General features: G+C 40.6%; 1 protein-coding gene across 1 annotated transcript in view; it reads right to left on the bottom strand.

Annotated features, from left to right (window-relative positions):
• CPPED1 (calcineurin like phosphoesterase domain containing 1) overlaps positions 1 to 21,559 on the bottom strand; it is a 133,564-nt gene extending 112,005 nt beyond the window's left edge. Inside the window, exon 1 of the mRNA XM_072609917.1 lies at positions 21,331 to 21,559. Within this exon, the coding sequence (XP_072466018.1) occupies positions 21,331 to 21,397 (67 nt within the window). The 5' untranslated portion in view covers positions 21,398 to 21,559. The remainder of the gene's footprint in view (positions 1 to 21,330) is intronic.
• Positions 21,560 to 23,032: the final 1,473 nt, after the last annotated feature.

Here is a 23,032-nt window from a genome sequence, read left to right as displayed (position 1 = left end):
GAAATATTATCTTAGATATAAACAAATTACATATAATTTGTCAAAGAGATTATGCTAAAAATAAGGCTTCAACAACTTTTTTCTGTTCTGGCTTAATTTCTAAACTGACTTCAGATTCTTTGTCTTTCATATCTTTAAGTGATTCAGTTTATATTACAATATCCTGATTAAAAGACATTCAACCAAACTAACCATTTTGACTTTTAAGATATAATTAATATCTAATTTTAATATCTAATATATACTTTGCTTGAATTTTTCTGTGCATGCATATTTTTCCTGTCATCTTTATTACACCTTTTAGATACTGTTTGTTAACTGTTAATGAAATAGACTATTTTTTTACACACAATAATTTAAACATCTCATTGACACTTTTGGCTATTGTCAGCTGATCAATGCCACACCATAACAAAAGAGTCACTAAAACCAAATGAATCAAGCTTTTAACCACTCATCTAGGACTACGTGACTAAATACTGCCCAATTATATGTTCTTATCATGTGCTAAAACTGCAAGTGATGGATAATCTCAAGTGATTAACTACTGAAAGCAAAACAAAATCTCATTTTTTTAAAAATGGATACTCTTTTCTATTTCTTTAAGCAATTTCTTTACTCCTATAACTTTCCTTTAATGAGTAAAGTTAAAATAATGAACATAGCTGTTTTAGGTGTCTAGTCCTTTGTCCATAAAACCTCAGATGTATTCACACTGCAAGAAACTGATAAGAATCTAATCTACTGGCTGTAGTTAATTCTTCTGTCTCAAGGTTAACACTGACAATAGTCCTGGAGGAGCCACATATATCCATTAGAAATCAGGTGTTACTACATAGTTAACTAAGAATTGACTACTGAAGATGGCTAAGTCATTTTATATTTGTTTTTCTTTTTAAAAAATGCTTTAGCTAGACATCCACTTTTTTTTATATCATACTTTGTTGTTTCAGTTGCTTAGAAATGGGAATGATGAGTACCTTAACAGAGGATTGGAAAAGTTTTAAGCTTGATAAAAAATGCCAATTAAATGAAATTTCTGCAATTTGTCACAGTTGTATACAGCAGTGAATCACAACGAAAATGTGTTCAGCAATACTCCTAATCTTATCTTGGGATTAATCCCATTTTTGTGGTAGAAATAGTGTCTTGTAACATGACAAAATAGGAGGATGACAAATGTTGAAGATGTGGGAGAGTTGGAACACTAATTCATTGCTGGTGGAGCTGTGAGCTAATCCAAACATTCTGGAGAGCAATTTGGAACTATGCCCAAAGGGGTGCACAAATGTGCATACCCTTTGACCCAGCAATATCACTTCTAGGACTGTATCCCAAAGAAATCATGAAAAGAGGAAAGGGTCCCACATGTACAAAAATATTTATAGCAGCTCTCTTTGTGGTGGCCAAGAACTAGAAATTGAGGGGATGCATATCAACTGGGGAATGGATGAACAAGTTGTGGTATGTGAATGTAATGGAATACTATTGTGCTATAAGAAATGATGAACAGGAAGACTTCAGAGAAGCCTGGAAGGACTTATATGAACTGATGCTAGTTGAAAGGAGCAAAGAACGGGAGATCATTGTACACAGTATCAACCACAGTGTGTGAGGAATTTTTCTGGTAGACTTCGCCCTTCACAGCAATGCAAGGGCCTAAAACATTCCGAAAGGACTCTTGAGGCAAAATGCCATCCACATCCAGAGAAAGAACTATGGAAACAGAACACAGAATGAAGCAGAATATTTTCTCCTGTGTTATGTTTTTGTTTTTCTCGTGGTTTCTCCCATTCATTTTAATTCTTCTATGCAACATGACTAATGTGAAAATGTAAGAATGTATGTGAAGAACCCATGTAAGATTGTATGCTATCTTGGGGAGGGAGGGCAAGAAAAATCTAAAACTTATGGAAGTGACTGTAGAAAACTGAAAACAAATAAATTAACAATAATAAAAAAAGAAGAAGAAAATATATTAACATTATTCACTACTTCTGAGTTCTTTCAGGTATGACAACCTAAGTCTCCTTATTATAAAATAGCTCTCTGCCTCAAATTAAATACAATAGTTACATATAGGTACCTTAGCATTTATTTTTGTGACTGCTATGCCAAGAAAAATAGTCTCTAAATTATATGCCCCAAGGACCAGTGAGAATGCATGCACTTTCTCATACAAATGTAACCAAATATTTTTTGAGAGTCATATGAAATTCTGAAAGACAATGCTGGGGCCCTCCCAAAATCCAGAAGTACCAACTCTTCATGGAAGCAGGAAAGCAAATAGGCAAACCACACTTCTGTCCACTGAGCAGTTTTCAACATTACTGGTTCACAGTAAGAAACAAAAATCCAATCAGCTATTCCCAATACCTCTCAAAGTCTCTAAAGGGAGGTATCACCTTTTCAAAATTTTTCACCTTTCCCTGGATGTGTGTAACTAAGCAAAATAGAATCTTTTGCTATTTGAGTTTGTCAGTCAAGTGCCTTTGATTGACTCAATTTGATTGAATCAATCAAGAGTCTTTGATTAGAAACAGTATACACACACACACACACACACATGTGTCATGCAGCACACATACAGCAGAGCTGAGAAACGACTATGAGTTGGCTAGAGAAACTTGCTTGTAGGGAGGTCTAACATAAAGAATGTTTGTGATGTCAGTGCTCTGTCTGTTGATCTGTGTTAATTTCTCAGACAGAAGCCCTGTCAATTGGTCTTTATGAGTGAATTGAGATGATAGTGCTGGTAATGTGTATGTATATATATGTATGTATATATGTATACATACGTGTATATATAAAAATATATATGTGTGTGTATATATATATATATATATATAGAGAGAGAGAGAGAGAGAGAGAGAGAGAGAGAGAGAGAGAGAGAGAGAGAGAGTTATATATTGTTATAGCCCTGTTAAGCTTTGTTTTCCTAGAAACAGGGAAGAATTTGGAATGGAACAGTCCCTGTGAGCTGAGACAAGGACCAGGAACAGACTACTGCCTGTGTGTGAACCTAGACAAGGGCTAGGAGTGGTTGGCCCAGGGAGGAGGAGCCCACAACGGAGCAGCTGTGAGGTTTGGAAGTCAGCCTCGAGTGAAGATGAGAGAAGACTTTACTTGGACACTGTGCATTGATTAAGAAGATCGTTCTTACTATGACCTAGGGGTGGTATTTTGAAAAACCTTTAGTTGGATACTTGGTATTGATTAAGGATGTTGCTGCTGTTATGATATGTTTCACTTAAGGATGCTGCTATGAATGTTACGCTTTACTTTACTGAACAATGTTTAGTTTGATGCTGAATAGAGTTCATTATGCAATTAGACCCTTGAAATCATTCACAGCAACAGTCCTCAGATGTGCTGCCATACTGGCTTTACAATGTGCCAACTATGTCTTTTTTTTCATTTTTCTATTTGCTGGACCTAATTTACCAAAATATGAGCTTTGCCCAATCAATTAATCAATCAACATTTCTTAAACTCCTCCAATGTACCAGGCACTGTGCTAAACACTGGGAATACAAAAACAGATAAAAAGACAGCCGCTGTTCTCAAGGAGCTTATAATCTAATGAGTGAAGGGTAACATGCAAATATATCTATACAAAGCAAGCTATATATAGGATAAACAGGAAATAATTAAAAGAGGCAAGGCACTAGAATTAAGAGAGTCTGGGGAAAGCTTATTGTAAAAGGTGAGATTTTTAACTGGGATTTAAAGGAAGCCAGGGAGTATACAAAGTCTTACTAGCTCTGCTATTAAGTAGCTAAATGACTTTAAGCAAATCACTAAAATTCCCTGTGCCTCAGTTTCCTATTCTACAAAATAGCAATGACAGGGGTTCTTTAAAGTATCAAAAACTGTCATTTACTCAGATGAATTGCTTTCATAGATGACAATACAATCAGAAGGACTGAGAACTGACTGTATAGCTAGACTCAAAGAGAAGTCACTAATGGTTCATTGTCAATGTGGAAAGAAAGTCTCCAGTGGAGGGTCACATGATCTGTGCTTGCCCTTGCACTGACTTGTATTTTTATCAATGACTTGGATGAAGGCATAGATGACACGTACATCAATTTTCAGATGAGAGTCAGGATCCAAAATGATTTTCACAGGCTTGGGCATTGAGCTGAGTCTAATTAGATGAAATTCAATAGGATTACACGTCAAACCTTGCACTTGGATACAAAAAAAAACAATCAACATATAACTCATCAGTATGACAAAGGAGGCATAGACAGTAGTTTATTGTGTTCAGTTCTGGGCACCACAGTTTAAAAAGGATATTGATAAACCTGAATGTGTCCAACACAACCAGAATGGTGAAGGACCCTGAGTCCATGATATGTGAAAATTTGTTGAAGGAACTAGGCACATTTATCTTGGAGAAGGAAGAGGGGATTATTGATACTTGTCTTCAAGTATTTGAAGAACTGTCATGTGGAAGAGGAAATAGACTTGTTCTGTTTGGCTCCAGAAGGCAGAATCAAGAGCAATGGGCAGAATTTGAAAAGAGGCAAATTTATACTTAATGTCAAGAAGAACTTCCTAATAACTAGAGGTGTCCAAAGGACCGGATGGAATGGGCTGCTGAAGAGTGGAAGAGCTTGTAATCTCCCACCCTCCTACTTTGGAGGTCTTTGAACAGGAGAGATGACAAATTACTGGGCATGTCACTGTAGGGATTCCTTTCTCATACAGGTAGAATTAGGTAGTGGGAGGACTAGGGTGTGAAGGCTGCTTATCCACCTTTACCTAATTCTCACCTTGGCTCCAAGAAGCTGGAGCATGTGCAGCAGCCACACCCTGGTAAACTGTGTCTCGGCAGACAGGCTAAATCAGGTTGAGGGTAACCAAAGGCCCACAAACCTGTCAGTGAGTTAAGGGAGTGTCTATCCCAAGCATATGAAGACTTCCCCCGGTGAAATGGGGGAAAGAGAACAGTTTGTTCCAAGAATCATGAGAGCAGCTGAAGGAGGTACTGTGGAGTGCTCAGAGTTTGATCAGACAACAAAGATGTCAAGTTCATTCACTGCATCTTGAGCTATCACCAGTCATCCTCATTTCTGCCTTGACACTGGACTTCAATGACTCTGGGAGAGTGAGGCTGATGATTTTATGCAACTCTGCCTCACAAACCCAATTCACATAAGACTCAAGCCATCACCTTGTGATGTCACTGGTCCTCTTCCTAAATGAAGGACTAACAGGAACAACAGAATCAGATGGCCACTGACCTCCCTTCCAAATCTCAAACTCTATGGCTCTGAGAAGTACACAGTTAATATTTGCTTAATGGGAAGATATTTCCCATCCATTAATAGGCCCATGTGACCTGCCTGCGTCACATGAATCTGTGGTAGGAGGACTTTACCAAACAGGTGGAGCAGGAAGGGTGGAGCAGAGCTGACAGGAAGTTGGTCAGAGCATTTAGAGCTGAGGGAGAGAGAGGAAGCAGAGAGTGAGCTGTGAGTGTCAGTTTGTGGGGAGGCCCTAGCGGTGGAAGGGTTGGGGATGGTGGTACCCCCTGCACTGTTACTGTGTGTAGATTTCTTTGTTGCTAGGATGGATTGGGCTTTCTGGTGTTGTGGTGTTTGAATAAATGTTTAGTTCTGTCTTCCATGTGGAGAGTGCTAAATTTTGCGATTTGGAACTATGCCAGGATATTCATCACCGCAGGGGCTGTGAATGTCACGTTGGTGCTACAAGCTACCAAAGTGACATTCAGTTTTAAAAAGGTAATGGTTGGTGAAATGATGTCAGAGCTCTAGAGGCTTGGGATATATTGCTGAAAGTCATCTGCATAGACATGATAACTGAACTCGTGGGAGTTACCAAGTAAGAAATTAGAGAAGCCACAGGTATTTTCCACCCCTAATCAAGAATGTGATCAGTGAGGACATTCTACCTTTCAGAGACACAATAAAAAACTTCATCCTTTAACCTTGTTAAGTTGCTCAGGCATAATCCTGTTCTCATCCCCTATACCTATACTAGCTATTTCATAGGGCTATGGTGGTGAAAATTCTTTATAAACTTTAAACCTATTATAAAAGTGAAGAGTAAGCCTACATTTTGATAGATTTAAGATACTCGAAAGATAAAACATGAATAATTCTCTCACACTTGATTTCGTAATGGTTCAGCAAATTTACTTGATTATCATTAAAACATGTATTCATTCCCTTCAAAGATTTTTCAAAATCATGGTATATTTTTAATACCATTCATAATCTCATTTATATTTTTAAGAAGCATTTTAAAATCTAGTCCTCTACTTCTTCTATGGCCATAGATTTTTCTAGATTTGAGAGATGATCATGGAATATGCTAAGAGTGGAAGGGACTTCAGAGTTCATTTAATTTAATACTTTTATTTTGTAGATGAGAAAACAAGAGGTATGGTGATTAAGGCAAATCTTTGAAAAGATGAAGTGAGTCATTTTAATGGAACTTGTATTTATTCACTATTGCATGGGAGGATTTCCCCAGAGAGAATCAAAAGAATCTTCAAGGACATTAAACATGCTCTCTGTGCACCTGAAGAAGTTGGAAAGGTTTAAGATGTCTCAAGATTATCTTTTTTTTTTTTTTTTTTTTTTACGCACTGAAGAGTCTTTTTCTTCAGAAAAAAAAAAATTACTCTGATATCAATAAGAATGATAAATCATGCTGGAAAAAGAGAGTTACTAGTTTAGGACAAGAAAGCAATTGGCAATATGTAAAAAAAAATCTTTATTTCTCTAATGTTTAGAAATGTTTCACCCTTTTTTCATATTTATATCTTTAGAAAACATTTCTCTTCACACATGACTTATTAAAAGCCTGTCTAAAAGGAAATTATTTGTTATGAAAGAGCAGTCTTAATTAGGAAATGTGTTAAGGAAAGCTAATTACCAATTTCCCTAATTAAGGTGAATATATGAACAAAGCTTAGAAGTTTACACCTCCCAGCTGAAGTTTATACAATTTATTTTTTATGTAATATCCTTCAAACTGAGATTAGTAGAATATCTTAATAGGAAGAGGGCATGATTGTATCCACATTTTGTATTTAACATTGTTAGACGAAAAGGTTGGGGAAATTGTTAAAATGGCCCATATAAATCATAAAGAAAACGGTAATATTAAGGTAAAGAATCCATTTGTTTACCTGACATTCATCACTTAAGGACAGTAGATACAGAATATATCTGCGTTCACCAAACCACACAAGTATTTCTTCACCACCCAAACACATGTAGATATCGTTCCCACCCTACTTTGTAGCTTGAATTAAGGGAAATACAATTTGCTTGACTGACAATCACTCTTTTCATTGTCCTAAGTGAAGGAAACTTCTGGTCACCCAGCTTTATAACATTAGGGTAATTCTCCATTCCTCATCTTACCTTATCTCATATATTAATGCAGTGGCCAAATCTTGCTGATTCTACCTCTACTTACATTTCTTAATCCCATCTTTCTTCTCTACTCTCTAGTTCAGGCCCTCCTCGCCTCCTGCCTGGAATACTGCATCAGCCTCCTGCTCAGTCTCCTATCTCCAGTTTCTCTTTCTGCTCCAATCCATCCACCACACAGCCACCAAAGTGACACTTTTAAAACACAGGTCTGATTATGCATCTCCCCTGCTTTAAAAACCTCTTACTGTTTTTAGGACAAAATGCAATCTTATTTGTTTGATATTTTAAGGTGTTTTACAATCTGGTTACTTTCTAGACTTATTTTAAGCCCAAATGGCCTATTTGCTGCCCCTCACAAAGAACATGCCATCCCCTTTCCCTCTGCCTTTGCATAAGTGATTTCCACTTCCTGGGATGCACTTCAAGGCTCAGCTCAAGGACCACTTGCGATAAGCCTTTCAGGACCACCAGCTGCTAATGCTTCATCACTGTCATGTACTTTTAATAATATTTTGCATTTATTTTATCCATGTCTGTCCATATTTACATTGTCTCACTCTTTAGAATAGAAGCTCCTTGAGGGCAGGGACTGTTTGGTTTCTGGATAGAACCCAGGGTCTAACATAGTATATAGTAGGTGTTTAATAAATGCTTTTATTGCTATCTCTTTGACTTGTATCTTGTGAGAAACAAAAGAAGGAATTCTGTTTTCACAGGGTTAAAACTCCTCCTAGCTTTAAGGGATAGCAGCTAATCAGAGTTGTGACCTAGTATGCGGGTAAAAGGTCAGAAGCTTGTGTGCAGGCTTGACAAGCTGTTTGAAGGAAGCCTATCAGAGAAAAGAACATGAAGTGAGGTGTTCAGAAGGCCTCATTTAGCCAACAGATGGCAAGGCAAGAGATTCAAATTTGGAACAGTATAAGAAGGCTTGCATGGGTCTGAATAATGGTAGCCCTCCTCTAGGAGCTACCCATTCAATCAGGGGGAATGAATGTAAAAATTAATGCAAGTTTTCCTGATTTCACAAGAAGTATTGTGCTTTGTTTAAGGTGGGCACATTTCTCACAGTTGGGGGCTCATTTCTCATAGTAATTGTGAGACATATGAAATAGTAAGTTTCCACACTGTTAAAATCATCAAACCTGGGGGGGAGGGGGGACGCAGTAAGAAGCTGCTTAGATAAGATAAAAGTCATCAGTCAATAAGCAGCAAACAAAGAGGCTCAGAAACCATAAACTTGGGGGCCCTTGGTAAACTGGACCAAGCCAATTTGGAGTCATGAACAGTTAGCCTTTCTCTTACTACAGCACATACTTAATTAACCTCATGTATTATATGATGGGGAACTCCTTGCATAAAATTAGAGGAATACTGGACGCATGAGGAGGGAGGGAGTACATGTGAAGGGGAAACATATGAAGGACGTATAAGTAAGATTGTAACGCGGAAGGATTAGACCAATCTGATCCAGAAGGGAGGAGCTATGAGAATTATTAACCCTATAAAGCCTGATTTTGCTTCTATATTCAGCACACTCCCTTCTTATGGAGGTGAGCATGCTTCTCAAGATTCAAAGGGGAACGCACTTCAACCTTTCCAATAAAGAAACTTTGAGACACCAGTTTTAGGAATTGAGTCTGGGGTCTTCTTTATAATATCCCTAAGCTGAAATTGTCTTTAAACTGTTCAAGCTATTTTCCTACAAAATCTAATTCTGAATCCAATGATAGTGCAACATCCTAAAATAGGAGAAAAAGCTAACTGAATGAAGAAGGCTGATTTTAAAGGGATCATGGAAGGAGAAAATCAAAAGTGGAAGCTGATTTCAGAAACTGAAAATGATTCCCACTAGATGTCTGACCAGCATGGTCACTGTTACAGAACACAACTTTCCCCTTTGCTACCAAAGTATACTACTGTTTACTTGCACAATTACTTGCATACTGAGTAGGATTGCTGCACCACAGAGTAATCTAAGTCAGGGAACCCTCTTACTTTTCAGAAGTCCCACAGAAAGGAGAAAATTGAGAGAAATGATTTTACTATTTTAAGAATGAGAAAAAGAGGTCCTGGGTTTGTTCCTTTGTACCTTCCATACCTGAACAGTATTAGCACCACACTTGGAAGCAGGCATTCAGAGTTCTAGTCTAGGTTTTTATTTTTAATCTGTCAAATACTAATAGTGTATAAAATCACTTATTTCCAGGTGTCTGTCCAGGTTTTATCAACATCTTTCTGGTTGTTCACAGTCCTCCAATTCCTTCCCCTGAAAAACACTATAAACTGGAGTATAGCTTTAGTGGCAGTGGCTTTGACTATATATAGCAGCTAAAGGAATTTTAGCATAAAGGAAATGAATGGAAGCTGGGTAAATGAGAGAAGGTGGGAGCAGTCAGAAATTTTAAAAATATAAGTGACAAGCTTCTTAAGGGAAAGAACTCTATCCTTTATTCTTTGTATCTCATATAATAAATACCTAACATCATACCTTCTATGTAGTAGATATGCAATAAATAATTGTTAATTAAATTATAGAAGGGAATCTTAGGAGTTGGACCAGGCCTCTGAGGCCTTCTAGTCTAACTCAACCTGTCAAGATTCGCAGCACTAATATTTCAAACAACTGGTCATCCAGATTCTGCCTAAAGACCTCCAGTGACACAGAATTTACTTTTCCCCAGAGGTAGCCCATTCCATTATCTGAATAATTGTAGAAATTTTTTCCTTACGTTGAATCAAAATCTTCCCTATAACCTTTGCCTATAGCTCTCATTTCTGACCTCTAGAGCCAAGCAAAACAAATCTAATTCTTTTTCCACATAGCAATTCTTCACTGAAGATTATTGTGTCCCACTTAAATCTTCTCTAAATTCAACATCCCCAGTTCCTTCAACTAATCCTTACAAGGCATGGTTTCTAAAGCTTTATAATCAGTTACTCTCCTCTGGCCACAGTCCAGTCTGTCAATATCCTTTTTTTAAAAAGGGCACCCAGAAATGGACATAAAACCCCAGAGGTGGACTGATCATGGCAAAATACATAGGACTATCGATTGCCTTGCTGTGGTTACTATACTTCTATTGATGCTGCCTAACAACTCAATTCAATTCAATTCAATTTCATGTGAATAATTCAATTCAATATTCAATTTAACATTAAGTATCAATTATGTGCAAAGCACTTTGTTAGGTGCTGGGGAACAAAGATAGTTATGATACAGCCTAATATTCTCAAATGACTGAACTCACTTATTTTCCTTATTTATTTCAGGCTTCAACTCTTATCAATCATTTTTGTTCCATTTTTCCCAGCTTGAAGATCATTTTCTTGAGTTTAGTTCTCTCTTTGCTATCAGGGTTCTATCTACATGTAGCAAAGAATATATCCTCTCTTTGGTATTCTTATTACTAAGAGCATAGCAAAAAAAAAGTCCTTTTTCTTGACTTGGGTATTTATAGAGGCAGTGTGACATAATGGATAGTGTTGAACTTCCATTCAGGAAGATCTGAATTTAAAACCTGTCTCTAACACTAGCTGTGTGATCTTGGGAAAGTCATTTAGCCTTGCCAAGCCTCAGTTCCTTCATCTGTAAATACCTACCTCACAATGTTAGGCTCCAAAGAAAGGTAAAAACATCACTAGGTAAAAACACCATACAAATCTGTACAAATATCACAATATTATTTATCCAGAGTCTCAGTTCACATTGCAACTGTTTTTCTGACATTATTCTTACAGGACTTTTCCACTCTTTTATTCATGTCCTTAAAAAAACTGATTTTTCCATCATTTCCCTCAGGTCTGACAGCTCTTGGGAAGTCCTCAATCACATGCAAAATGTACACCCCAGGAAGATAGCATATTTTCCCACTACTGGGTCAAGCTTATTCAAAATCTTCCTTTGTGGTCTCTAGATTTTCCTGAGCTCGTGGCAGAATAGTGTTCTTGTAGCTAATCTCATGATCATTCAATCATTTAATATGCTTTTTCCATGAATCACAAAATATGCCATTCTTTAACATGTTCCTTCCTCTCTTTAAGAACTCACAATGGCTCCTTACAGTGAAAGAGCAATGGATCAAGAGAACATCTGGTTGGTTCAAGTCCTGGCTCTACCACCTGTGACAAAAATGATTTGACCTCCCTCTCTTGACAAAAGAGGTCTAAGACTTGTATACCACTACAGATACTACTATATTTTTCTTACAGGTTTTGTTGCAAGGAAAGCAATTTGTAAACTATAAAAGATCACATAACAGGAAATTACTACTATGAAATCACACTGAAACTCTCCTGTCTGGGTTTCTGGTTTCTAAGACCTTCAGAATAGGGTATCATCTTACCTACTTGATCATTTTTAACTTAAAATGTTTTTAAAAGAACATTTTTACATATTGTTTTTATATCATCTACACTTCCCATACTTCCTTTCTACCTCCCCCCCCAGAGGGCCTCCATGAACCTTCTTTCACACTATTCTTCAACATAATCATCCAGACAAGTCAGTACCTTTTTAGTTCCCCTGCTATGACACAAGGACTCGTTTACTTATGCTATAACCTTTGCAGAAACTCCCCTTCTTGATTCTCTCTATATTTATTTATATAGAGATTCTATTCAAACCTAAAGCGGTGGGTTAAGGTGTCATTTTCTTCTTTCCACAACAATTTCACCCCATAATCGTTTCTCTTTTCTGCTAATCCTTTGTGCATGGTCTATACTATACGTTATTCCTCTACTCAAAACTTTTCAATAGTTTCCCACTGACTACCAAATAAAGAACACCCTAGGTCTGGTATTCAAAGCCCTCCAGAATTTGGCTCCAACTTATTTTCTAAGGTGCATTTCACACAATCTCCCCTTACGTACAACAAAAAAGTCAAATTGGACTATTCATTTTCATCTATAATGAATTCTATGCTTTTCCACCTCAGTGTTTTTGCCTATCTACATGGTTCCCTATGTCTAAAATAACCCTCCTGCCAGTCCCACCTGTAAAGATCCTGACAATTCTTCAAGATCCATTTCAGATCCCATCTCCTCAATGCTGCCTTCTTTGATTCTGGCTCCTCCCTAATATGTTCTCTTGGAATTCTTAAAATATTTTTTAGGGGCGGAGCCAAGATGGCAGAGTAGAAAGACACACAATGCAGGCTCTCCCCACACAGCCCATAAAATACCTTGTAGAGAGGGACTCTCAAGAAATTTTGGAGCAGCAGAAGTGGAGAACAGCAGAGCAGAGGAGATTTCCAGCCCAGGGTGACCTGAAAGGCCCAGGTTACACTGGACTGGAGCAGAGCCCAACCCAGCCCAGCCTTTGCCGGAATCTCCAGTCCCAGTAGCAGCAGGTTCACAGATCCCTCAACCCACAGGCACCAAAGGTCAGTGATGGTGTTTTTTCAGCTGGCCAGGAAGGGAGAAGGGCCTTCCCATAGCTCTGGCCTTAGGCAGCCTCCACAGAGGCCACATCAGCAGGCAGCAGCAGTTTCTACCGCAGTCCTTACTGCAGCCCCATCCATTATTGGAGCTTAAAAACCCTGGGAGCACTGAGCAGCCCATTCTTGCCTTGGCCCTGTGTAGATGCCCTGAGGGAGCTGCTCTTTATCTCACACTGAGTGGCAGCCCTGCCCCCACAGCTTATCTGAAAATCAGCCCCCAGCACTGACTTGGTGGAACTGGAAGCCAGGTGCCTGTGGAGAGGTAAGATTCTGGGCACAAAAATCCCTCTCTACACGCAGACCAGTACACGCTTGATTGTGCCACCCTGGAGGAACTGAGATCTTACAGATTCTCAGAGTATACCCTACTCTTGACAAAGGACCCAAAAGTCAAGTAACTTGTTGGGAAAATGCCCAAAAAAGGGGGAAAAAAATAAGACTATAGAAGGTTACTTTCTTGGTGAACAGATATCTTCTCCCATCTTTCAGATGAGGAAGAACAATGCTTACCATCAGGGAAAGACATAAAAGTCAAGGCTTCTGTATCCCAAACATCCAAAATAAATATTCAGTGGTCTCAGGCCATGGAAGAGCTCAAAAAGGATTTTGAAAATCAAGTAAGAAAGGTGGAGGAAAAACTGGGAAGAGAAATGAAAGAAGAAAAGCATGAAAAGTGGGTCAACACCTTGCTAAAGGAGACCCAAAAAAAATGCTGAAGAAAATAACACCTTGAAAAATAGGCTAACTCAATTGGCAAAAGAGGTTCAAAAAGCCAATGAGGAGAAGAAGGCTTTCAAAAGCAGAATTAGCCAAATGGAAAAAAAGATTCAAAAGCTCACTGAAGAAAATAGTTCTTTAAAAATTAGAATGGAACAGATGGAGGCTAATGACTTTATGAGAAACCAAGAAATCACAAAACGAAACCAAAAGAATAAAAAAATGGAAGATAATGTGAAATATCTCATTGGAAAAACAACTGACCTGGAAAATGGATCCAGGAGAGACAATTTAAAAATTATGGGACTACCTGAAAGCCTTGATCAAAAAAGAGCCTAGACATCATCTTTCCTGAAATTATCAAGGAAAACTGCACTGAGATGCTAGAACCAGGAGGCAAAATAAATATTGAAGGAATCCACCGATCACCTCCTGAAAGAGATCCAAAAAAAGAAACTTCTAGGAACATTGTGGCCAAATTCCAGAGTTCCCTGGTCAAGGAGAAAATATTGCAAGCAGCTAGAAAGAAACAATTCAAGTATTGTGGAAATACAATCAGGATAACACAAGATCTAGCAGCTTCTATATTAAGGGATCGAAGGGCATGGAATATGATATTCCAGAAGTCAAAGGAACTAGGACTAAAACCAAGAATCACCTACCCAGCAAAACTAAGTATAATACTTCAGGGGGGAAAATGGTGTTTCAATGAAATAGAGGGCTTTCAAGCATTCTTGATGAAAAGACCAGAGTTGAAAAGAAAATCTGACTTTCAAACACAAGAATCAAGAGAAGCATAAAAAGGTAAACAGCAAAGAGAAATCATAAGGGACTTATTAAAGTTGAACTATTTACATTCCTACATGGAAGGACAATATTTGTAACTCTTGAAACTTTTTTCAGTATATGGGTAGTTGGTGGGATTACACACACACACACACACACACTCACACACATAGAGAGACAGAGAGCACAGGGTGATTTGAATAGGATGGGATCACATCTTAAAATAATGAAATTAAGCGGTGAGAGAGAAATATATTGGGAGGAGAAAGGGAGAAATGGAATGGGGCAAATTATCTCTCATAAAAGAGGCAAGTAAAAGACTTTTCAGTGGAGGGAAAAGGGGGGAGGTGAGAGAAAAAACATGAAGCTTACTCTCATCACATTCGAATAAAGGAGGGAATTAAATGTACACTCATTTTGGTATGAAAACCTATCTTACAATACAGGAAAGTGGGGGAAAAGGGGATAAGCAGGGTGGAGGGGATGATGGAAGGGAGGGCAGTGGGAGGAGGGAGCAATTAGAAGTCAACACTCTTGGGGAGGGATAGGATCAAAAGAGAGAATAGAAGCAATGGGGGGCAGGATAGGATGGAGGAAAATATAGTTAGTCTTACATAACACGACTATTACGGAAGTCATTTGCAAAACTACACACTTAAGGCCTATATTGAATTGCTTGCCTTCCCAAAGGGAATGGGTGGGGAGGGAGGGATGAAGAGAAGTTGGAAGTCAAAGTTTTAGGAACAACTGTTGAGTATTGTTCTTGCAACTAGGAAATAAGAAATACAGGTAATGGGGTATAGAAATTTATCTTGCCCTACAGGACAAAAGAGAAGATGGGGATAAGGGAAGAGAGGGATGTTAGAAGGGAGGTCAGATTGGTGATAGGGGTAATTAGAATGCTCCGCATTTTGGGGTGGGGGGGAGAAATGGGGTGAAAACTTGGAACCCAAAATTTTGTGGAAATTAATGTTGAAAACTTAAATAAATTTAAATTAAAAAAATTTAACAATTCCTTTCCTACTATACACATTACATTTTACTACCTTCTCTTATGAACTTCTACCACATTCTATCTGAACTAAACTATCCTAATCTTCACTTGGTCATTTTCCATTTTACCTCTTAAGCTCCCTTTCAGAATGGCAATCAAAATGATATAACTACTGCTCCAGGCAAGGTTGGGTGAGAAGAAATGTCACATAGTTCCACTTACCATCTTCCTGCCCCCCCCCCCCCCCCATAGTTGTGATCTCCCTCCATTACCATGTAAGCATAGTGACAGAAGGAGCTGTCCAATTTGTATTTTCCTCTTAAGTACTCAGTATTGAGCTGGACACATAGGGCTTAATTAACAACAATAAAAAAAGGATTAAGTGCCTGCCATGTGTCAGGCACTGTGTTAGGCACTGGGGTTATAAATACAAATAAAATAATCCCTAATCACAGTGAATTTACATTCTGATGAGGAAGGCAACAAATTAAATGTATATGTATGTATGTACTTATGTGCGTCTATATATGTATATAGACACACACATGCACAAATATATTCATATATATACACACATATATAATTCAAGATATTATATAGATATATAATCATACATATAATAATACCTAATCATAATACAATTCAAGATACACAAGATACATACAAAGTTAATACAAACAAATATACAAGTAGCTAAATACAACGTACAACAGGGGAGAAAGGGAATTAGTAGTTGGGGAGATCAGGAAAGGTCTCCTTCAGAAGATGGTGCCTCACCTGCACCTCATAGGAAAGAGGGAATCTATGAGGTGGAGGTGATGGTGGAATGGGACTGAAACCCTAAAAGGAAAAGCCCTTAAACTTTCCCACACATTTCTCAGCAGCTCAGGTCACTGGCATTTCATCTGAGGCATACAGCCCATCCCAGTCTACGTAGATACTCAACAATCCTTTCAACAGTCCTTCACTGTGACCCAGACAGCTTAACTCCTTTCACTGTCTGTCCCCCCCCCCCCCCCCCCCAGGTTACTTGCCATTCCAGACCATCTCAGTCTTTTCTTGTATATAAGTATCAATCGGTCTCTCCACTTTTATTAGCAATAAACAATTAACAATAAGTTCTACTTGGACGAGAAGGCTGGAGTGGTAGAATTCTTTCCAGGCACACCCAGACCCAATGGGGATAGAGGCTACATTGTAATGGGCTTTCAGTGCTAAACAGAAGGGTTTATATCTTCTCCAACAGAGGAAAGAAACTCACTTCCTATCCCAGGAAGTTTTACAAAGTAGAAAGAGAATTGGGGTTGGAATCCTGAGGATTGGCTTCTTACAACCTGAGTCACTTTCAACAAATTACTTTTCCTCTGGGTCTCATTTTTTTCTACTTTAGAATGAGAGGGCTTCTCTAGATAGTCTTTGAGATGCCTTTCCCCTATAAATCTATGATCCTATGACAGTTTGCACTCAAGTTTTATATAGGACAAATCTGGGGAAAAGAAAGTATGCCTCTTTTCCCAAATGAGGCTACTCAATTAAATTCTTTATATTTACATTTCTGCATTAGCAGTTATCAAGTTTTGGCATGGAAATCCTATGAAATTGACTATGTGCCAATATTTACATTTCTGGACGGTACATAAAAGTCAGTTTCTATAGGCCTGCAAATCACTCTCCTTCCATTCTTAAAGAGTTCAGTAACTGGCTGACAGTAGCTTCTCCTCTCTACCCCAATGCCTTCTTTCAAACTTAAGAACTTAAAACTTATGTCCTTTGGAACTTATTGGTTTCCCAGTTCATCAATGTCCTTTATATTTTTAACTTAGTAAACACAGGGATCTTGCTATCACTCACAAATGTACTACCTCCATGATCTTGTACTGAAATTCTTTTCTTTGATCACAACTCCTTATCCTTCCATGTTTCTCTGCCTCATTCCTCCTCATTCTATTTGTCCTGTTTTATTCTTTGTCCTCATTGTAACTTCTGGTCTCTCCAGTACTCCATATTCTCATAATCAATCAATCTAGCTCTAGGGTTCCATTTCCTTCCTTCACAATTTAATCCTGCTGTTGACTCATTATATACACTGACCTCCGCCTTTGAATCCTTTGGCCTCTAATCCTATTTTCACTCACATTTTAGCAAACCACAACCCCAGGTTATCTACATTATCAACCTTCTTCATGCACACTACCATACTGCTGAACATTGCTAAAAGAAGACATACTCACTGGGCCTGATACATATTCATGCTAATTTCAATTGGGCCCTCACTGCTACACAAAAATCCTTGTTTTCCCCTAACTCATGAGTTTACAAGCAGCTATTCCAAACCTTTTACTTCCTGTTAAAACCTTCTACACTATACACACCACTCTTAAGCAGACCCTTATTCCCTACTTTAATGAGAAAATTAAGGTCACTATTGTGAGCTCCATCTTTTCTACAGATTTCTATACATCTATAGAACTATTGTTCACAAAGACCTAACTCTTGAGGCTTCCATGAAACCTGTTTTGTCCTAATTCTCCTAGGACCTGTCTGACTTTTCCTTCCCAATCTTCCTTAATCAATCAATCATCTCTCATCTCCAAATGAATGTCTCGAAAGCCTCTATTCTTAACAACGGCATTTTTTTTTCTCCATAGCCTTCCCATGGTGAACACATCAGTTCTGAGGGATTTAATTATCATCTCTAGGAAGATAACTCTCAAATTGAGACACAGTATAGCAAAGCAAGAGCACTTGACTTGGTATCATATGATCTGAGTTCAAGCTCTAGCTAAGTTATGTGCTACTGTGTTACTTACTTTTGGGAGAGGAAGAAACTAGTTTTACCCAGACCCAATGGAAATCACTGAAGAAGGTAAGTAGCTGAGAGCTGAAGTATTAATGTGTCACCTGAAGTGCAAAGATGTTATCGTGTTACTCCTTTATAAAGTGTGAAGGAATTCTCCCTAATGGAATGAGACAGACAGCTTGCTACCAGCTAAGCTGTGGGAAGTAAGAAATTTCTGTTGTCCACATTCCTAGGTGATAAGGGTTGTGACCTAGCATGGACAGGTTAGAGGTCAGAAACTAATGCCCAGACCCAAGTGTGAGGAAAGGTCTATCAGAGAGGAGAACATGGAGTCATATGATCAGGGGACGGTGTCTCGAGAGATCCAAAGTTCAGAAAACAGTATAAGAAGCCCCATCTTCCTGTACATGTTGTAGTCTTCCTGTAACCTTACTGGGGGAGGCTAACCGTCTATTCAGGGGATAGGGGGAATGGACATAAAGATTAGTAAAAGTTTTCCTGATTTCACAACAGGTATTGTTCTTTATTTAAGGTAAGCATGTTTCTCACTGTTGGGGGCTTGTTAGACAGGCTCACTTCTAACACAAACTAAAGACTGGTCACATCCCTGGTGGTCTTTAAAAAGCAAGCTTGCCAGTATCAAAGTAGGAAGCAGTTTTGAGAAGTGTGACCCTTCTTCTCCCTACTTTCCCACTAATGGCCCTGGCTAAAAGAGTAACCCCTGGCAGCAGAGAATCAACTATAGATTAAGAGATAAGTAGTCTTGGCAGACCTTCACCGAGTAGGGCAGGTCTAGGAAGCCAGATAACTATATCATGAAAGAAGGTGCATGAGGACACCTCAAGAAATCAAAGAAATTTTGAAGTGCCAGAGATATGAGATGATGTGGCCACCACTGCTTATGTAGGTGCATTACTACTGGTGTACTAGGATTTGTATTTTTTTAAAAAGCACTTTGCTATATAAATGTAGCTGTGTTATAAATGCTTATTCCTCCCCTACCTTCCTTTCCTATTCTAAATGTATTCCTCTCCAGGCCTGCAGAAGTTTTTGGTTTTTTTCTTAATGATTTCTGTAGGCTGGAAAAATAAAAAAGCTTTGAAAAAGTCCACTGTGATTCAAATGGAGCTCCTGACTATGCCTTTAAACCCAAATCACTCTGGCTTTCACTGAATGAGCAATAATAGGTCCTAGTTCAAGCTTCCCAAGCTCTGTTCGGGTTTTGATAGCTTAGAGTGAAAGCAAATAGCAACTGGTTTTGGTACCCAGAAATTCAGAGGGTCTTCCCCTCTCAGACAGATTTTTTTGTGATAGCAAACTAGGTCATCTGTTGTCTCAATTCTTACCCAGTCCTAAATCACAGAATGGGCTGTGCTTCAGAGACCTAGTTTAGAAAGATCTAAGTTCAAAATGGCTAAGGTCATTGACAGCCATCTTGACTCTGTCTTGCCACAGGATTCCAACCACTCTGGAGGAGACTGAGGCTTGTCTTTACTCAGCACTGCCTCACTTAAATCCTATTCACTTGAGAGTCGAAAGAGGAAGAAAAATAACTTCTTACTAACACAATATTTATGGGAGAGTAAACCCCAGCTTTATGGGATGAATATTTTGTTATTATTTTTATTATGCCTTCTTAGTAAATGCCTTTGAGCTAACTATTAAAGGTAAACACTAGTGGGGACTCATGAGCTATAGTTTTAGGAGTGAAGGTACACTGAGTATCTTTGAACGCAGAGTAGTAGGGGCACTTTAGGGGACCCAACTCATGAGTTTAATTTGGAGTTAGAGAGGGGGTAGCCCTAGAGAGGGTGCCAGACTTAATTTATGTGCGCCTATTTCCTCATCTAAAAACGAGAGGGGTTGACCCTATCTCTAAGGTCGGCTTCATTTCTAAAATCCGCTTACATCTCTTTCCTGACCTGTCTCATCTCAACAAATGTGTTCACGAATATGCATCTGGATGTACTCTCACTATCTCAAACTTGATCATTTCCAAAATGAACTAATAACCCAAACTACCCATTTGTTGCCCCCATTGTTCCAATTATCCAGATTTACAATCTAGTAATCATCTTTGACTCTTCCCTCTCCATTCCCCTTCATTTTCAGTTAGCTGTCAATAATAATTCTCTTTTCCATCTCAGCACCTTCACACAAACTGTCCCTGTGGTTGATGAGCACTTGTTCACTTCTCGGATCTTTATTCAATACTGAGTTAATGTGCCACTGGCTATATAAATCTAGACCTATCCTCCCAGACATTAGTGTTTTCTCCTACCTCAAAGTACTCTATGTTTAATTACCTCTGAATAACCTGTCGTTCCCTCCCTCCTTTCCCCACCCCCAGATCCTAAGCACTGGAAGGCAAGAACCATTCCTCTTTTCGCACGCAGTTTCGGTGCCACGCTCATGGCAGGGGCTTCAATAAGACCAAACTGAACTTTGTTTTGCTCAAAAGTGAAAAACTTAACAAAACCTCAGACGTGAGACTGGCTCTCTCCAAGGATTTCGTTCTACTCCCAATAAGGTTTTATTTCACAGTTAACCACGCGTAACCAAATCCTCTATTTTCTTCCCCAATCCACCTTCCAAATTAAATAATTCCAGCTTTTGCAGTTTAAGCTTTTGCATTCTCAGTGGTGAAAAAAAAATAAACGCACACATTTTTCCCAGGGGCCAAGTAATCATTAACAAAGAGCGGCGTTGGGACACGAGGGCTTTGGATCTGCCCCCTTTCCCGGATCAGCACCAGGAAATGGGCAGCGGGTCGGAGCTCGGTCCGGCGCGGGGACCGCCCCAGGGGATGGGGGTGCAGCGTGTGACTTAGGGATCTCCCCAATTCAAGAAGGAAAGGCCCTAAAGCCGAGGAGGAGGGTGCGAGAAGACTGATCGAGCAGACACCGCCAGGGCGGCCCTCCGCGGGGGGTAAGCGGGGCGGAGCACGCGGAGCCTCCGGTGTTCCCAGAGCAGGCAGGCGCTCCCGGAGGCCGCAACTCCGTCGCTAGGAGACGCCGCGCGCCCACTATTCCCGCCCCCCAGGGCTGCCGGGAGCATCGGCCCAGGAGGGTCGGCCGGAAAGGCGCCCCTCCGCGCTGCCACGTTCCGCTCGCGGCCTCGGCTCCTCCCCGTGCCGCCCCCCCCCCCCCCCCCATCCGGGGCCGAGAATGAGCATACCTTCAGGGAAAGCGTCCAGCGTCCTGCCCCGGGCTCTGAGGAAAATGTCCCTCTCCTCCTCCGCCATATCGCTGGCACCGGCGTGCAGTCTGAGCTGGGGGGAAGAGACTCGGACCGCTCAACTAAACTGTCCGGCCTCGGCGCCCTTTGCTCTGGGCGGGGCGAGGGGGGCGGGGCGGGGCGGGGGAGTCAGCAGCCACTAGTCTAGCCTGCAGAGGTCAAAGCCGCCGAGCATCGATCTCTCGGGGCTCGATCTCGGCGCCTGGGCCGGCCGACTTGGAGGCCTGGAGGAGGCCGCGCGCTCGCCAAGTCGACGCCTCCTTCCCCAACTTGGATCCTCGTCCGCGGCGGCGCATTTCGGCCGACTTAGAAGGGTGGAGAGGAAGAAGCTGGAGCGCTTCAGTCAGCGTTGGGAGGCCGTCCGTGAAAAGGGCCCCGGTGGTGTCGTGTCAGGCCTGGGGCCTTTGAGGCCGCCCAGCCACGCTGTTAGCTGTGTGACCTTGAGAAGGACACTTCATCCCCTGCCCTCCCAAAAAAAGCCGAGCTGGAGATTCGAACCCGCGGCCTCTGACGGCAGAAGCGGCAACGCGAGCGGGGCTCTAGTGGGAAGTGCCTTGGGGAGGAGCCGGCACTTCCTGCCCTTGTGCATGACTCCAGACTCGAGCCTCGTCGGGAACGAGGTTGTGGAAAGCGCGTGTACAGAGGAAGTCGGGGTGGGGGTGGGGGCGGGGGCCTCCGTTTTCCCGTTTGTAAAATGAAAGGCTCGGACTTGATGAGCCCCCCTGCGGCGTGGGAGAATGCCCTGGGGTGGCCCTTCTCTTTTGGGGGCACACGCCCAGCCCACGTCTGCCCGTGCTGACCCACGGAGGACGTGACTTCTGCACCCCCGGAGCTCGATTTAAACGCGGCACCCTCTGTAGTGCTTTTCCCTGATCGCTGCCTCCACCCTCGAGTGATCTTCGATAGCAGTTACTGGAGATCATGATGTAGAGTTGGAAGGAGCCTTAGAGGCCACCTGGGCCAGCACCCTCATGGTACAGATTAGGGGGACTGAGACCAAGAGAGATTCATTTACTTGCCCACATTCTCTGTTATAATCTCCTGACAAGGATGTGGCAAGCTGTCTCTTGTTTGAAACTCCATGCCCTTGGGTCAGGAGTGGGGAACCTCCCACCTCAAGGCCAGATGTCTTACCGGGGTCCTCAGGTACGGCCCTTTGAATCCAAACATCACTCCACAAATCCTTTTAATAAAAGAATTTGTTCTGTGAAACTTGGATTCAGTCAAAAGGCTGAACCCGAGGACCTGGAAGGCTGTCACAGGTGGCCTGGAGGCTGCGGGTTCCCCACCCCTGCCCAAGACAATTTAATGAGAGAATGTGGCCAAAATGAGCTGATGTGTTACTTTGATGATGAACCTCTGGTACGTTGGCTGGTCCTTAGGTCTTACAGGCTTATGCTTATAGCGTTTCTAGCTTGGTAGGCCCTCTTAGATCTTGTGTTCCACAGCTATAGCCTTTGAAAATCCATTATCATTTTGCAGTTAGGAGATATTCGGGTAGGATTGTAGCGAAGAACTATGTTCAGCCTAATATTTGTGTGTAGGTTGTATTTTCCCTACCAGATGTCAAGCTTACTGAAGGCAGGCATCCTGGCCTGTTTATCTGTTTTCCTCAGTATCTAGAACACATCTTTGTCAGATA

The sequence above is a fragment of the Notamacropus eugenii genome, chromosome 1, assembly GCF_028372415.1.
Source record: "Notamacropus eugenii isolate mMacEug1 chromosome 1, mMacEug1.pri_v2, whole genome shotgun sequence".
Classification (NCBI taxonomy): Eukaryota; Metazoa; Chordata; class Mammalia; order Diprotodontia; family Macropodidae; genus Notamacropus; species Notamacropus eugenii.
This window is presented reverse-complemented; position numbering and strand designations above follow the sequence as displayed.